A 19,452-nucleotide genomic window follows, 5' to 3' on the forward strand; every position below is an offset into this window, starting at 1 on the left:
ATGAATACAAAAGTCAAAAACAGAAATTCATCATTTCAGAGGTATTCTGCAACTAAACAGACAAGGCTGGAGCTGTAATTGTATCCTAATAAACAAGCATGTTGCAGAATATTTGATCTTCCACTCTTCTTTCCATAATGCTGATGACCTAATTCTTTCATTAAACACCCAGTCTAATTGAAACATTACACTAGTCAACTTTTTTTTGCCAAAGCCTTTCCTCTTCTCTAAGACTGAAAATCCATGTTTACCGAGTTTGCAGCAGATCTGAATTTACTGCAAGATTACTTGTAACCCTTTGTATGCTATTACACACCTGCAAACAAATTAAATAAGATATAAATCAGCAGAACCCAAACCCAAGTTCAACCACGCACAGATATTTCAAGAATGTGTCTGTCTGTTTAAGGGATCCCATTCAACATGTCAGGTACAGGACTGTTCATTTTTTGGCCTCTTGAATAAGACTCAGTTAAAACTGGACTGCTGGAGTATCTTACATCTTATTAGATTTACACTTTTCTTGTCAAAAAGGGGCCTCTGGTCAACAGATACAAAGACCATCCCCGGTTTTTGTCAATCTTCATGAAAATACTGATTCCAGACAGGCAGCCACATGTAGTCTATCCCTGTTTTACCACACTCAGATGACACTTCACTTATGTGTACTTCTTCTTATATAGTTAGGATTATTTTTCAAGGCCCTAAGGGTATCCTGTTGTCTGTATATTTGTCATACTTCTTCTTCTTCTTTCGGCTGCTCCTGTTAGGGGTTGCCACAGCGGATCATCCTTGTCCGCATATTGATTTGGCAAAATTTTACATTGGATGGCCTTCCTAATGTAACCGTCCCCAGTTTTTCCGGGCTTGGGACTGGCAGGAAGAAACACTGGTTTGTGCATCCCCTGTCAAACTGCCAGATTAAAAATGTCCTTTTGCATCTTTATCATTTTCTTACATTTTCAAGAAGAGCATATTGCCTAGACATTTTCAGCTTTCTAAATACCTTTACAATACCAGCTTTTCATATCAACTACATTTTATACTTACAGGGTACCCCTGAATGAAACATGTGAAGCAGCAGAAGAAATACATCTTCTGCACTCAATTACTATACTGTATTACTGATAAGCCACTGCTTCAAGCAATGGGTGAAAGCATTAAAATAACACAATTTAGAGAGAGAAGCCAGCACTTTAGAGGTTAAGGAAGCTGGCCAAGCAGGCGGAGTAAGCCTCCTGTCTCATTTCTGACAGTTCTGGAAACTAAAGGCAGATGATATCACTCTCTCTAATGCTTCTCTAATGGAGTCACTGTTGTTTTAAAGGATTGACTTCGGCTCCTGCTCAACTGATGAGGCAAAAAGAAAGTGAAAAAAATAGTATGGGAAGCTAGCATACAAAAGAAAAGAAAGAAATAACACAGTGCTGAGGCCAAGGGCTAAAGGAAACCAACTATCTGACTGCTCGGAGTTTAGTTTCCCTACTTAAAAAATGTCACATCATTAGTCTGAAAAGACATCACACATAAGTAGTACCACACAGTGCAAAAGTGGAAATTGTGTAAGACTAACTCCAAGCATATAGGAAAATCTAAAATGTATACACGTTTCAAGACTATTTAACCCGGAAAATTTCTTTGCAGCTAACACATTACAAAACACATTTCATGCTACCACTTAAATCTGGGTTATCCCAACTTTATGCAGCGTAATTTATTTACTTATGCAGTGTGACAGCACCTTCCTGGTTTGAACTAGGGATTAGCCCTAGTTGGCCAAAGAAGAAAAGAAGAAAATTGAGCCAATTTATGTTTTACATCCTTTAATTGCCACTGCAAAAATATATTTTTGTTTTAACAATCAATGGAATGAAGGATGTGACACTGTATTTTTTGTAGCAAGTTTAAAGCCTTATTTTCTTAGTATGCAGCCCATGTCACACTCTTGCATGGGTTGCAAAAGATGACATTAAAACAACAAACCTGAAGGATCCCTGGGATCTGTCCATCTAAGCTATCTGGCTATCCCAGTACTCCCCTCATTCTGTCTCTCACATTCCAATGCTTAACCCTAATATTAGATTAGATTAGATATATTACTGTAACACTGATTGTAACACACATTTAACTAGAAGAATTAATCTGAACTGCCTTCTTATCTATAAAAAGAGACCAGGCTTCAGCAAATTTCACTTGTGCAGCTTTTTTGATATATAAAAAAAACAATGGAAACCAGAATTAAGATACACCATTACAGCTTGATGTGTACCCACCCATATATGTGTCTTTGGCCTGGAGTCTAATAATAAAACCCAAACAGTAACCACCTATGACCACATTTTTAAAAGGAGGAAAACATAGCCACACCGTGGTCAAAATGCCCACTGCTGAAATTCTTCTCCTCTTCCAAGAGTAATGCATTGCATATTGGTATCCACACCAGCTTTCCACTGATGGTGAAGTTATAGTGAGGACATTTATGTACCTCAGGGTGGATCTGAATGAAAGTCTAAATGGAATACCAATAGATGCTAATTTAACACTAAAATTTCCCTAAGGATTTAATAAAGGTTCTATCTACCTAACTATCTATCTAAACACCAACTGTTGTTACATATCCTTGAGGTGAACATCTCTCATCTACATGTTTATTACATTAATCAATTCAACTATTTATCAGTTTATTTACAATTTACCATAATATGGTTCTTAGAATTTCAGGGAGCTTGTGCCTAACTGCCTATGCCTATAGAAATGAACATAAGCAGGCGCGATCACAATCATAGGACAGGTTTATGGTATGGAATGCTAAAGAAATTTGATCCATAGAAATCTATTTTGAATAACCATTATTATGGTTCTAACAAGTATAATAAGCATCCTAGCCACACTATTTCCCAAACCATTGCTCATTGCAAGCCCTTTATAAATTTATTAATTTACATGAAGAGCAAATACCGCTTAGAAATACATTTTGAATATATTTTACACAGATGGAGACAGATTAAAGACAGAAAAACAAAGCATTTCAGGGATGTTACTTACCCTCAGTGAATGGCTCCCAATCATACTTGCGGCCTATGTACTCCTGTTCATTGTAAGCTGAACACTGTGCTTTTCTAGGATCCACAGGTCCACCAGGACATGGCTATTTAAATCAGAGAGAAAAGACACATTAGATGACTGAAGGCTTTATTCAAAACAATGCAGAAAACAGTACTATAGCGCAGATCACGTGGTGGTTAGCAGACTAGCCACTCACTACTGTTCACATGTAGATTACAGTGTATTTGTTAGCTGATTTTCTTTCAGAAGACTATCAGTTTCAGTGAGGAACTAAAGAAAGTGAAATTAAATTCGTACTGTAATTGACAATAGGATTAGGTTTAAACTGAAAACTATGTCATGCTAGAAATTTGACTCAATGTTGTAAGTTCAAGTTCAAGTTTATTATCATGTGTACACAGTACAATGAAATCCTTATTTGCATATCTCCTCTGGTGAGTGACAATACAATACAAAACATACCAAGAAAAGTATAACACCATGAAATATATCTGTAAAGTTATATACAAGTAAAACATTGTACACAATATATTTTTGCTACTATTTTACATACACATACACACACACACACATATATACTGCTCAAAAAAATTAAAGGAACACTTTGAAAACACATCATATCTCAATGGGAAAAAAATTGTGCTGGATATCTGTACTGATCTGGACTGGGTAATGTGTTAGGAATGAAAGGATGGCACATCATTTGATGGAAATGAAAATTATCAACCTACAGAGGGCTGAATTCAAAGTCCCCCTAAAAATCAAAGTGAAAAAATGATGTGGCAGGCTAGTCTATTTTGCTAAAATTTCATTGCAGCAACTCAAATCGTACTCAGTAGTTTGTATGGCCCCCACATGCTTGCATGCATGCCTGACAACATCGGAGGGAGCATGTTCCTAATCAGACAACGGATGGTGTCCTGGGGGATCTCCCAGATATTGACCAGGGCATCACTAGGGTCCTGGACAATCTGAGGTGCAACCTGGAGGAGTCATATGGACCGAAATACAATTTCCCAGAGGTGTTCTATTGGATTTAAGTCAGGCCAGCATGGGGGCCAGTCAATGGTATAAATTCCTTCATCCTCCAGGAACTGCCTGCATACTCTCGCCACATAAGGACGGGCATTGTCGTGCACCAGGAGGAACCCAGGACCCACTGCACCAGCACAGGGTCTGGCAATGGGTCCAAGGACTTCATCCCGATACCTAATGGCAGTCAAGGTGCCTTTATCTAGCTTGTAAAGGTTTGTGCGTCTCTCCATGGATATGCCTTCCAAGACCATCACTGACCCACCACCAAACTAGTCATGCTGAATGATGTTACAGGCAGCATAACATTCTCCATGGCTTCTCCGGACCCCTTCACATCTATCACATGTGCTCAGGGTGAAGCTTCTCTCATCTGTGAAAAGCACAGGGCACCAGTGGTGGGCCTGCCAATCCTGGTATTCTATGGCAAATGCCAATCGACCTTCACAGTGCCGGGCAGTAAGCACAGGGCCCACTAGAGGATGTTGGGCCCTCAGGCCACCCTCATGAAGTCTGTTTCTGATTGTTTGGTCAGAGACATTCACACCAGTGGCCTGCTGGAGGTCATTTTGTAGCGCTCTGGCAGTGCTCATCCTGTTCCTCCTTGCCCAAAGGAGCAGATACTGGTCCTGCTGATGGGTTAAGGGCCTTCTACCTCCCTGTCCAGTTTTCCTGAAGTAACTGCCTGTCTCCTGAAATCTCTTCCATGCCCTTGAGACTGTTGGGAAACACAGCAAACCTTCTGGCAATGGCACGCATTGATGTGCCATCCTGGAGAAGTTGGACTACCTGTGCAACCTCTGTAGAGTTCAGGTATCACCTCATGCTACCAGCAGTGACAATGACTGTAGCCAAATGCAAAACTAGTGAAAAAACAGTCAGAAAAGATGAGAAGGGAAAAATTTTTTTGGCCTCTACCTGTTAAACCATTTCTGTTTTGGGGGTTGTCTCATTGATGCCCCTCTAGTGCGCCTGTTGATAATTTCATTAACACCAAAGCAGCTGAAACTGACTAACAACCCCCTCTGCTACATAACTGACCAGATCAATATCCCACAAGTTTCATTAACTTGATGCTATACTCTGATTAAAACATGTTGCTTGAGCAATATAAACACATCTGTCAACAGTGACAGTATCCTTTTTAATTTCACTGCAAAAAACCCTATCTAAGTGTGCACAAATGTGTTTTACAGCATTCATACAACAAAGTAAAAGATAGAATGATAATATTGCTTTGATGAAGTGATGTATGTGGCATGGGAGGTCAATCCTTTTCCCAGAAGGAATGTGATAAAAACTCCAGAACAATTTATTCATTAAGTAAATTGCTTTCTGAAAATTGTCTAGTGGGGAGAAACGGTATGAAAGAGAAATTATCCAATTATGTAAACATCTGATTCAAACAGGCAATGTCTGCTACCCAGCACTTTTAAGGTGAAGTTCTTTCCCATGACAGGGTTGGACAGGAAAACCTAGTAATTGAGAGACCTAACTCCATGGTTATCTTTCCATGTTTTACTACTTACACTTCATTGATTTTGTGCTCCTTCAGGTTTTCTAAAAAAGTATGGTTTAAGTTACTTCTCTTTACATCCAAAGCAAAGCAAATATTTATCCTTACACAATGACCCAATGTAAGCAAAGCATGGTACAAGATTTTCAGTAATATTAACTCTTAAAAAATATGTTTAAAATATCCTGTGAGATGCCTGTCTATCTTTCTGTCCATAATATTGAAGTGGCAGAGTCCTCACATTAGACAATCTCAGCCTACAGGTGTACCATATTGTACTCATCAAATTCTGATCGCATTATGGAATCTTTCAAGCACTTTAATGTGAGGTGTGTAACAATGTCAGAGCAAGATAGAAGATGTATTACCTGTTGCTATGTGAACTCTTCCTGTTTTAGGAAACTGAATTGATAGGCCAAAAAACACAGCTGTGACTTGTCCGATGTCTGTTGTCAACTGAGAAGGCTTTCGTACATGCAACAAGCATATGTAACAAAAGAGTACATCTGAAGTGCTGATGAGTGTCCAACAAGCTCATCCAGCCATGAACAGATGTTCTTACAGACAGTACACACTTTGTGAGTGAGACTAAGAATTGCAATTGCATAGCAGCAGCCTCGTCGTTACCAACAGGAAAAGCAGCATAAGCAGATCCCATCTGAGGCCTTTAACAACACAACATTTTTGTTTCACAGCTGCCTATAAAGCCCTATTATGTAACCATTAGAAAGCTTGCCAGGGAGCTGTCTACTTTTCATTTGATTTTCTGCCTTAGCAATCTGACAGGCAGCTTAAATTGCACCATTCAGACAATCAGTTCACTAACTTTGGTCTACTGCACACTCTGTAGATGTAATGCTGCAAAATCCAAGATCTGAACATAAGAGGCGCCTCTATTGCCTTGTTTCCTGTGATCCACTTCAAATCAGTCAGTACTGTTTAGTATGTCCATTAGACATGTTTACAAAAAAACTGTCAGCCTCACCTTGAAAAGTGGCCACAGTCCAAGAATTAGAAAAAAGATCAAAGTTACAAAGAAAAGCTGACTCTGCAGCTACTCTTCTTACTACAGCCACATTACTTAGAAGATAGAAACAGCAACTCTACAAACAGTCCTATTTGAATGGAAAAACTACAAACAGTCCAATGTGAATGGAAAAAAGAACCCTCACCTACCATATTTTTAACACTAGAATCCCTGAAGCCTACAAAAAATCTTGTAATCCCGGGCCACCTTAAATTCTTTTGCACCTCTCCATTAGCCTATTTTGTTTGTAAATGTGTCAATCAGCAGAAGCAGCAAGCAACCTGTTATAAAATCCCCCCAAACTGCTGCAGTCCACCTCTGGCAAAAAGTTCTCCCAGCTCAAGGCTCTTTATCTGTGTGTGAGGTGCCTGGAATTATATAGGGTAAATAATATATTGTTATTTGGAACACATGCATTTCACATGTTTTCTGTGTCTACAACAATCTATGTAAATGAAGGATGACAGGAAAGGCGAGGCAGGAAATGTTGAACACATACCTAAAACAGAAACTTTTTTCATGTTTTAGTACTAATGACAAATTTTGACATGAAGTTTATAATGTGTCAAGACTGAAGTCCAAATATTAGATAAACACTTTCACAAACGGTACACATATAACAAAACAAGTGCGCTTTTATTCAAGAATATAACCGAAGAAAAACAAATCGGGTAAGGGTACAACACTGACTCAACCGATTGGGTGGTGCAGTGGTAAGAACTGCTGACTCATAATCAAGAGATTGCCAGTTCAAGTGCTTCCTAGAGTTAACATTTTGAGTAGTGAGCTGCTCTTATTGTTACTATTGTATTACAAGTACAATGCCACTCCTTATTCAGGAAAAGATCTAAGTCGTCCCACGGTAGAAAGACTTTCCAAAACTAAGGTCATAAAGCTTATGAAACCATTTCTAGACAAAGACAGATCCGTAACAACAGTAGCGTAAAATGCAACAAGAGCTTCCACCAACAGCTAAAGTCGCATTGCACATGTACTTTGTCAACATGTCCATTTGATCAAACACAGGAAGCTCTGGAGTCTACTTGTGACTTTAAGCTGTAAGAAGATAAGTAAATAAATATAGGTAAATACCATTTGATGTGGCTTTTATATAAGTAACATATACATGTTTTTATATAAAGACCATCAAAAAACATAATCGCAAACAGAACTTTGCGCGATACCTTAGCAAGCCTGGCATGCCCTGCTGTTTCATTGAAGGACATGCGTGTGTCAGAGTCACAGGCAGGATGACGCCCAACCTCTTGTTGTATCCAAACGGTCCATCTTTCACCTTTCCACCTGGTGCAGCTTTGTTGTTCTTATGTGTGGGCAGATGTTTCTTGCGGGGATGGCTTCTGTTCTCTTTCTCTGATGTTGACCCATTATCCTCATCTGACTTCACCTCTGTTATAGCACGTTTTTATTTGAAAACAGCATTGTTAGATCAGGGGGAGCATGAACGTGACTGAGAGAATAAAACTGAATAAAAAACAAAAACGCTAACCTTTACAAGTACCACAAATTTATACCGGCTGTTAGACTCAAATCAAATATTTGTTTTTATCCTATAATAGTAACAATAAGAGCAGCTCACTACTCAAAATGGTAATTCTAGGAAGTGCCCGGAGTTGAACCGGCGACCTCTTGATTATGAGTCAGCAGTTCTTACAGCTGCACCAACCAAGCAGTCATGTCAGTGTTGCATCCTATCCCAATTTCTTTTTCTTTGGTTATATTCTTGAATAAAAGCACACTTGTTTTGTTATACATGTACCTTTTGTGAAAGTATTTATTTGATATTTGGACTTATTATACACTTCATGTCAAAATTTTGTCATTAATACTATAACCTGAAAAAAGATTCTATTTTAGGTATGTGTTCAACATTTCCTGCCTCGCATTTCCTGTCATCCTACATTTACATAGATTGTTGTAGATGTGGAACACACATGAAATGCATTTGTTCCAAATAACGATATATTATTCACCCTATATAATTCCAGGCACCTTACATGCAGATAAAGAGCATTGAGCTGGGAGAGCGGTTTGCCCGAGTTGAGCTGCAGCGGTGAGGGGATGGGAGAGCAAGCTGCTTGCTGCTTGTGTTGATTTACACATTTATAAAACAAAAGATGCTAATGGAGAGGTGCGAAGGAACTTAAGGTGGCCCGGGATTCCAAGTATTTTTGTAAGCTTCTGGAATTCTAGTGTTAAATGATTATACTGGAATGTGGTACATTTACAGCATGTGAAAAGATCCTAAAGAAAAAGGCAATGTATGAAAGACATCAGAAGTTCTTAAAAGAGGAAGCACATTTTTTCTTGCTTTATTAAACTTAGAAGCTGCATAACGAATAAGAAAAGTCTATCTGATCATGTTGGCTCACGCTACTACACAAATTTCTAGTAAGCTTAGAATTTCACCTGGACAGTGTATTACTTGCATGAACAGCAATAGTTCTTTATCACAGTTGTAAAAATTTAGCACAACTGTCTTTGTTTCTCTTCACTTAATCCAGCTGCATATCCTGCTAAGGTTTAAACAAAGTTACAAAATCTCAGCACTGACAAGAATAAGGAATCAACCAGTTGTTGAAAGAATGCTTACACACAGTTTCACTAGAACACAGCATTACTCATCAAGGGTAATGATGCAAATGCAGACAGAACAAGCAAACTGCACATAATCATAAAACCTAGAAGTGAGCACTGGGCATGAGTGCAGTAAAGCACTTATCTAAAGTCTCGATGCACAGCTGTCTTCTTAATTTATTTAATAAATTATTGCGTCATTACTTTGCATTTAACAGAGAATCATTTCATCTGTTTTTGATGGCAGTTTCTTTATGCTTTAATTTTATGGAGTGAGCATTAATAGTTTAACCTGCCTACTTAATAACCAAACTATACTGAGCTACTGAAAGACCATAACAAAATAAAGAATACACCACCTAACGGAGATGACACTAAATGCAACTTTTCATAGCGCACAGGAGATCATATCTACTGTATGTAAAAAGGCCTTGCTTTCTTCTGAATGTAGGGATCATTTAGCATATGAAACACTTGGTATGCTTATTAGCTGCTATGGCAAGGAAACACCTGTCAGCTCACCTGATACTGAACAAAGTTTGCATATTTTTTTGCCAACTTATAAAAAAACTTGTGATTGGTATTACATCATGTATCAAAGGGGCAATTAATTTCAACATCCCCTAAAACAAAGAGGCTCAACTGCTTTTTTGGGCAAATGAAAGGGTATCAAGCTATTGCTACATTGGAGTTTACATATATATTACCACAAAAGAATACTTTTATTGGGGACAACATAATATAATGTTAACAGTGTAAATACTTCTGAAATCCATTTATTTAGAGAGTTGACCCAGAAAAAATGTTAATTGCACATGGATTACTTTAGTTACCAAGAAGGATAATTTCAATGCTGTCTTTTGTAACTAGTACATATTATTATTTTACAATATTCATAAAATCTCCCCATTTGATATATGATTTTACATTGTGCTTGATCCTGCTCTATTCATTTTGTACTATATATGTAGCAGTGGTATTTCTTATTTGTGACAGGGACTCTGCTTTGTTGTTGATCTATAATGTGTAAGAGCTGCAAATATCTGAATGCACATTCAGAGTATACTAATCTCTATATTACCTAATGGAATCATGTAGTATATTTAAAATAGAAATGGTATTTGGCCTAAATGACAATATTACTTGTTGGTCCATTTTTTATTAACTTCAGTATCTGGTGACTCATCTTCAAAACTACAAAGCCTTCTGTTGCAACTGTGACTTTGAAAGCCACTACTCTAAATAACTGACTGCTGCAGTATTCAAACACCTATGTTGTTGTAAAAAGCACACCAAAATCTTATTAGTAAATATCATTGTCTGTAAAATCTTCAAGGGGAAAGCCAATGTTTGGCGATGGGCTTCACATCAAAATCACCAATGTCAAATTAACACTTGAAATTCTCATCTCATTTCATTATTATTCAAAATTATCTTAATTCAAATGAGAAAATGAAAATGATTTTTCCATGTAAATTTTATTTTCAAGATTAACATACTATAACAGCTAATCTAATAATACTGATGTTGCTGTGTCCAAACAACCCAGTCTGTAGCAGTGACAGTATTTCTTTTATGAATGCCAGCCAGGTGTTTGGATTACAGGCTTTTTTTTAAACCAGTAACTGACTAAGTCAATAACTGAACTGTCATGTGGAAGAAGCAACAATTCTGTTGCTGAATTTGTGAACACTGCGTCCAAATATATGTATCTGTAACATACTCTGAAAAAGGCAATAGTCGATAAATTAGCATTTTAAAAAACACTTATCTTTCAAATTAGAAATTCTGGACCTTGATGAAAAGCACCAAATTTAATTTATAGCTGACAGTGGGAACATTTATACAACAGGTCACCAACTTTTTGTAGACTGTCAACACAGAGATAAGGAATTTTTTTAACATAGTCAGATGTGCTCTTGAAGTATTCCAACTTTCAGAATTATGTATTGCAAAGGCAGATGGGACATTCCTAAATCCGCTCGTGAAAGGGCAAAAGCTGATGATTTGTGTAAGCAAAAGCAATGGCAAGTTTGGAAAAGTTAGAAAACATTTTATTTATAATTCTTATAGATAGTTACGTTAAATACTGTGTGTAACTTGTATCTGTCAATATTTTTGCTATTTTAATATGTAAGGGCATCTTTAACAATTCTTATACAAGTCTGACTGATGCACATTTTTATTATTATCAAGGGGGCTTACAACTTTTGAGATAAATTTGGTTACATTTCTTTTGTTTTTCCAGTTGGAGCACAGGCACATGAAATGACTTGCTCATGATCACATAATTTCAAGTAGCAGAATCAGAACTCACAACCTCAGGATCTGAATTTAAACATCCAAGGCATTAGCAACTATGCCCCACTGCCCTATCTTTATCCACAAAAATTTCTTTCTGACCTTTCGAGTTGGCTTAAAGTTGCAATGTAATTCTCTATGCAGTATTTCCAGTTCCATATTTTATATACAGAAATATATCTGGACTTGTAAATTTCCTTTTCATGCTCAATATTAAAAGACATGAATATAGTGTACACTTTTTGTACTAAAACTCATTATAAACTAATACAGTTTGGCTCCTACAACAGGGCCCTAAAACTCATTATATTTCCCTTGAGAACGTGTATATTTTTTACATATTAGGAAAAAGAAAATAAACCTGCTAACTTGTCAAAAAAATTTTGATTGTTGTATACAATAAAATACATCCATGTTTTTAATCTGTTTTTTTCTGTTACAGGTTTGAGGCTGTAGCTGGAGGCTACAGTGGCAATATGAAGCAAAATATAAATTAGTTGTGGATGAGACATGAGTCTGTGAAATGCACATTTACTCACACATTAATGTTTACCTATACTAGGCGAATTTAGAGACACCAGTTAAAAGTACAAAATCTACACTGCCATGAGGAGAATTACCACATTCATTACAAATGTAAAGCCATTACGGAAGTGCAACTAAAGGAATATTTGACTTCTGCATAAAGCCATCCATCCATCAAATAATGAAAAAAGAAATTAAGTTTATTAGCACAGTAGTTTAAAGCAAAAATGGCAGAATTTGAGAAAACAGCATATCAAACTCTAGGATAAAAACTCCTAAGCACAATTGGTATACAATATTCTTAAATACTTCTTCTTCCTAGAGTTAGTCCCACGCAATTGCAGGGTCCGCTTGTCTGCAACGTCTCCTTCATTTGGCGCGATCCATGGCATCCTCCCGGGTAACACCAGCGATTTTAGATGTTCTCCTTGATCTGCTTCCTCCAATTTTCTTTGGTCTCCCTTGCAGGCATCTACCTTGGGTGCTCAGGCGCAGTGCCATTCTGGTCACTGAGTTCTCATCACCGCGGGCAACATGCCCATACCATCATCGCCTTGCCTCACGCATCTTTTCTATGATTGGTGCAATTCTCATCTGTTTCCGGACGTCAGTGTTCATGACATGGTCCCATCTCATCAAATCAAGGCACCACGCAGCATCCGTGTTTCCATCACACTAAGGACCCGTTCGAGCTTTGCAGTAGCTGTCCAGCACTCTGAACCATAGAGGGCAACTGGGCGCACCACCGTTTTGTATATCTTGGACTTAAGACAGTCTGGCATGCAGTGGTCGCAGAGGACTCTGGTGACCTGTCGCCATTTCAGCCATTCAGCATTGATCCTTGCCTTTCCAGATGGGCACCGCCGTGCTGGTCATCCAAGCTGCTGGGGTTTCTCCATCTTGGATGATACAGTTGAAGAGGGTGATGAGGATCAGAACACCCCCGTGGCCAAGGAGCTTCCAAGCTTCTGTGAGGATATCGTCAGAGCCACTTGCTTTCCCATTTTTCATCTTTTTGATGGCGGCTTCAACTTCCACATTAGTGATTGGTGGCACGGTCTAGAGACAAGGCCAGTGCTTTGGATTGGTGGGTGGGGAAATTCCTCATTTCAAATCAGTGAGAAGTAGTCGCTGCAGCACTGGAGGAAGGCGAATGGATCATGCAGGACCTGATGGTTGTCATCCTTAATGTGTTTGACTTGGCCGATATCTTGCATAGAGTGGTTGCGCCTGCTGGCCTGGCGGTAGATCTTGTTGACTCCTTCTGGTGCGCTTCAATTCATCATCATGCCACCACCTCTGCCCGCTTTGCTGCTGACTTGAGGGCCTTGTACCACTGATAGTCCCCACTGGCATGGGAAGGAAGCCACTTTTTGAAAGCCATCTTCTTCTCCTTGACCACTCTCTGCACTTCCTCGTTACACCACCAAATTCAGTTTGGTTAAATTTGTATGTACCCCATTTTGTTGCTAAACCCCTGGTTAACATCTACACTTTCAGAAAATATTTTTTTGGTTTTTAAATGATTCCATTAATGTATTGTTTGTTCCATAATCATCTGTTTTCTGAATTAATTTTTCTAGATAACTGTCACAAGTCTTCCAAGTAGCAAGGCAATATTGATCCTAAATTGGACTCAATTTCATCCTGAGGCGAAAATGTTAATATTCCACAATGGTAATGGCTAGTCCATTTATGTGTCTGTTCACCTGTACAATCATGTCAGGGTGACTGAGGGAATGTGTGTATATGCGATAGATAGATAGATAGATAGATAGATAGATAGATAGATAGATAGATAATGTTTATGCATACAGTAATTTTTTCTGGTTATGCTTAGGAACCTTTCTTATTCTGACTCTTAGTCAACAAATTTAACTTTACAGCTTTTATAGTTTTTACTTTACAGTTTCAATTGGATATACAGTATTACAGATACACAAAGGAGCACATTGCTCTGTATATTAATATATAAATAATTTGAACGTACTTTAGAAATGACTGTCACAGATTCTGGAAGCAACTGAAATGATGCAAACCATTTGGCAAATACTGCTGTTTTATGGGCAGCAAATCTATGCTCTGAATGAGAATCAGTTAAATATTACAGCAAATGGTTACTGTTCAGTGGGAAACAATTTTAGTATATGTAGAGGTTCTACTGATTTCACATGCAGAAAATTAATTTGATTTGAGTTTATATTTTCCTAACGGTGGCTGGACCTTTAAAGCGAATCACCACAGACTTCTTTATGAATGTTTTGAGGGCAGCATATCTTGTAACTCAGATATATATTTACACTGAATCGCTGAGTGTAATTTTTACCTTTGCTACTTTTCTTTAGTATTTCTTCTGGACACCCATAAACACACCTTCCTCCCATTTCCCTGCACCTATGTCAGTATGTATAAATCAAGAAAACAAATACAAGTACCACGTACTGACATATTTGTAAAATGTGTAATTTGAAACTTTTAAATAAAATTTCATTTCTCAAAATCTTTAAAGATAGTATACAAATACTGTACTGGATGTGTATGTAATTCTTGAGCTTCACACTTAAATGTTTTGTAATATTGTTTCATAATGAAAAAAAAATACATGAAAGTTTTGCCCTGACCAAAGCACTGTAAATTATTAACTGGATGCATTGCATCTGTGGTTTTACATACCTCACATTTACATATTAACATGATATGCTACATTGCTCATTATTGGCTAAAATCGTAATTACAATTGGTACATTTTATTGACTACAAATGAGGCTGCATCTCAAGACAACACAGATTACTATCTTCTTTGATAGAAACTGCAATCTGCTGGAAATAGCAGGTGCAGTTAAAAGCACTTGACCCAAAGGAGCTGAACTGTCTGGGTTGGATCTCTCAATTAGAATGCAGTTCACATTCTCCAATGACTACAATAAATTGCATATAAACATCACTTGCAAGGTATAGGGTACTTCATTACTAATGACGTTAATGGCATCTTTCTCTATTTACATATTAATAATAAATGCAGGCATATCAACTAAAACAAGACTATTGTTTTCTCATTGCCTAATAGATGTCAAGCCATAATTCGAAGGCTACAAGTCCTGATACAAAAAAAAACGTGGTTCAGGCTCCAGCTGGTTTGTTTTATTTTGTTAAAAGAGTAACTCTATTCAGTGCACGTTTACCAGAGATTTGTGTTTCTCATATTCCATGAAAGTAAACACTGCTGTGGTTCAGCAGGATGAGGAAGAGTAGGAATGCCACTTGCAGTACAAATTGTCTAACAGGTTGAAAATTATTCTTGTTTTTCAAATATATTTACATTTGGTTCAGGCTTTTACTTCACAAGCTTAGTCTTATCCTCAAGCTGCCCACATCTGTCACAATATGACCAGAAAGTATTTTCCACAGCCATCAAATGCCTAAACCAAGATTACTCTCTGAAAGGCTGCTTCAGTACTGGTGACCACAGCTGCAAGACAGCAGCTACTTCTGTCAAAGTGAATGTGTCTTACGAACCAAAATGATACTTAGTGTGATATTATGGCATTTTGAGATTTTGAGCATGTCTCCTAAATTTTAACAATGTCTCGGCAGAAAAACATTTGAAATTACAGCTATGTTGCACATTAGGAATATCTACCCTATGACTAAATCTTTATCAAATGCTACTGCATTAAATACAACAACATAGTGCTGGGCAGTATGACCAAAATTCTATATCACGGTATTTTTCAGAATCATACCGGTTTCACGGTATTCAACGGTATTTTTTCCCCATGCATGAGTGGATGTTAACCACATTTTCCACTGCAATTACTGCAGAACACTGGATAAGAATAACCTATTCCACTGTCAAAAAAATTTTAATGTGCACACAAGTATTAATACAGGTTTGCATGGCCCCATGAAATGATAGTTTTGAAGGGGTGGCACCAATGAAGAAAAGGAATCACATTGCATGACAGTTGCAGTCAAAATAGAGAACCTTTTTATTGAACAAATTTTGCAAACAACTTAAGTTAAAAATTTGACAACATATTTTCAACCATCCAAAGAGGCATTTAGACTTAGTAAAATATTCAGAGGTGCTTGTCAAAGGTTGTATTACATTGAACATGTCTTAGAAAAGGAATAAATAGTGAATATTTTTTGTAAACCAACTACACTTTCTATTAATGTTAACAATCTCTGTCCACTGACAACTTTACCATCACTAAACTCCATAATATTTAAACTAATAAATAATAACAATAAAATAAATAATAGTGCAACTTCCAGTAATAATACTATTACTTTAAGACTTCAAGCCCAGGTGAATTACACAGTATTCACCAAATAAAAATAAAACAAGTGCAACTTGGTTAGACATTTTTACCAACTGAACCATCATTAAGGCAAATTGCATTAATATGGACCTTGCTTCAAGCTCAGCTATATACATAAATAATAAAACTGCAACTTTATAATGCTATTTGTGGTATAGCCCTACAGAAGCGTATTAGGGCCACAGTGAAGAAAAAAATAACTATATGTCGAGAATAAAGTCGACATGTTGACTTTATTCTCGACATTTCCATTTTAATCGTGACGTTTATCTCGAGATTAAAGTCGACATTTCCACTTTATTCTCATAGTTTATTATGTCATTAAAGTACTTTGTAGAATATCGTAAACAAAACTTCATCCTAAAATCAATGTTTAATTTACTAGATTTTCTCAAAACCCATCATAAGTTAATGTAGCACATTAAATGCTTTGTGTTAAGTGTTCCCCGATCCAGTTGTTAATTGCTACTCGCTTCTTAAACTGACTTCCTCTTGTACTGAGGAGGCACAGGCAGGAATCGCCGCACAGAATACATTCACTTCATGATATTCCTGCTCTCTGAAAATTTACAATGCTAAGATAAATACTTGATATCATTTTAATGATGAAATGCATTAAAGCCGATATTAAACATGCATAGTATTGAGGCGGTAGTGCTGCTCCCTCGCAGTAAGGGGTCCCCAGGTGTATGTTCAGTGTAGATAAATTTATGGCAGGTGTGACAAGGCTTCAAAAAACAGGATGTATGAATGAGTATCACACAGGTTTAACTTAAATATTGTTTAAATGTTGGGTTCATGCATGCATGCTGTCTCTATTTGACATACCAAACCCCCAATTCCTATCCTTCCTTTTTCTTTTTACACATAACCAATCACCACATGATAAATGTCTTTGTGAAATTAAAACTAGTTATAAACTTAGACCACAGAGTTTTCAGAACTTTAAAAAAATCTTCGTTATACATGTTTAAATATGCCATCCATTCAGGATTGCGCCCATCCCAGCAAGCATTGTGTGTGAAGCAGGAGCAAATCTGGAACGAGGCACCAGCACATCGCAGGGTGAATATGAGCAACACATACACTAGCAGGGTCAATATAGCATAATGAAACCCCACATCCTACATGACTTTGAAAGGAAACTGAAGCACACCGAGTAAACCCACCAGAAAAACATGCAAATTCAAGACAGGGAACACCCGGAACCCTCTTGCTGTGAGGCAGCAGTGCAACCTTCACGCCACCATGCCCCCAACATGATTAATATATTCTTTAATGCATTTCATCATGAAAATTATATCAAGTATTTATCTTGGCATTCTGAATGTTCAGGGAGCAGGAATATCATGAAATTAATGTATTCTGTGTGGTGATCGCTGCCTGCGCCTCCTCAGTGCAAGAGAAAGTCAGTTTACGAAGCAAGTATCGATTAACATGGCTTGGGGAGCACTTAACACAAAGCATTTATGTGCTACATAACTTATGACAGGGTTTGAGAAAATCTAGTAAATTAAATATTCATTTTAAGATGAAGTTTAGTTTACGATATTCTATTTTAATGACAAATTATGAGAATAAAGTCAACATGTCGACTTTATTCTCGTCATAAGCGTCGAGATTAAAGTGGAAATGTCGAGAACAAAGTCAACATGTCGTCACACTGTTACACAGTAACCAGGTACATTACACAATATTGAAAAAAAATAAAATAAGTACAACTTGGCTTGCAGTATTATCCAGTAGTATAGAAACAGTATTCACACATTTGAATATAATGGTCCACATCCAACCTTTTAAAACCAAAGAATATCCAGACAACAGACACGGCTCCTTTTTTCGGCAAAGGTTCTTCTGTATCATCATGTTCAACTTTATCGTCTGTTACAGCTTCAGTTTCGGAATGTTCTCTGTCCATTTTAACCGCTGAATATCTCCACTAACGCATGTACTCTGCATTGGTGTTTAGCGGTGCAGCAGTGAAAAAGGTCCCCCCTTAAACAGTTTCCCGCTGGGCCATGTTCCGAACATTGTTTAGGCTATTTAAACCGGTGTTGCGGTATAAGAAAAATCCATATCATAACAAAATAAAAAGTGGTTTTTGGTATGAACCGTATACCGCTCAGCACTACAACAGCATCAGAAAGGATGTGCTTGCATTCTAACCTAATATGCATTTACTCTGAACAAGACCAACAGCTACATGTACACACTTACAGAGTTTAGGTGGAAAGGTGTAAGTGATATGTGTAGCACTGCAAACCTCATTAATAATGAGAACAGCATAATAAGGTTTACTTATTATAAAATAATGACCCTTTAAAAAAGAATTGCTGTTAATTTAATCACACTTACCCAGCTGTAAAGCCTCTTACAAGTCAGAACAATGTAGGTTAGGGAGGCCATAATGCATTGCATCTTAAACTTTGAGATAAGCAAAAGGTTTAATGGCTTATTCTCACAATGGACCTGGGCTAGGCATTGCTGTTGCTATCTGCTATCAGTAAATTTTGATCTACTGTAGATTAGACGTTTTACTAATATTCTACAAATATCTCTATGCAATCTATGAATCTGATTTCTTAGATTATGTAAAAACTCATTTACTTTTAGCTAATAATAGTATAACTGATTTCTTTGAAATAGGCAGCAAATAACAGAAATACAACTTAAGCTTGCAGGAAATAAAAATATGTTAAAGACTATGAATATTTTCTGTTAAATGTCATAGAGAAGAAACAGCTACAAACTCTCACCTATCACCTGACTGTTTTATGAAGACCATTGTCCACATGATGGGAAAAACTACACACTTCCAACCTGAACTGTTATTCTGAGGATTGTGATATAGCAGTTTATTATTAAAGAAAATGGGTATTTGATGCATCAATTAGACTACTGGGCACTGGCCTAGTACTGAATGTTGAACTTCATGATTTATTCTTAATGACTACATTGAACAACACATAATCATAAATTTAATTAGAACTATACTTGTGTCACATTATTAAAATCAAATGGCAGACTTTGCCTTCGATACTAGACCATACATAAAAGAATGAATG

The 19,452-nt window shown here is 37.2% G+C and overlaps 1 protein-coding gene across 3 annotated transcripts in view; it reads right to left on the reverse strand.

Annotated features, from left to right (window-relative positions):
- adamtsl4 (ADAMTS-like 4) overlaps positions 1 to 19,452 on the reverse strand; it is a 150,485-nt gene that overhangs the window by 93,496 nt on the left and 37,537 nt on the right. For all 3 annotated transcript variants that reach the window (XM_039767504.1, XM_039767489.1, XM_039767495.1), the window contains exon 6: positions 3,046 to 3,148. In XM_039767504.1, coding sequence (XP_039623438.1) covers positions 3,046 to 3,148 — 103 coding nt within the window. The remainder of the gene's footprint in view (positions 1 to 3,045; positions 3,149 to 19,452) is intronic.

This window comes from Polypterus senegalus, chromosome 1, assembly GCF_016835505.1.
Source record: "Polypterus senegalus isolate Bchr_013 chromosome 1, ASM1683550v1, whole genome shotgun sequence".
Taxonomy (NCBI): domain Eukaryota; kingdom Metazoa; phylum Chordata; class Cladistia; order Polypteriformes; family Polypteridae; genus Polypterus; species Polypterus senegalus.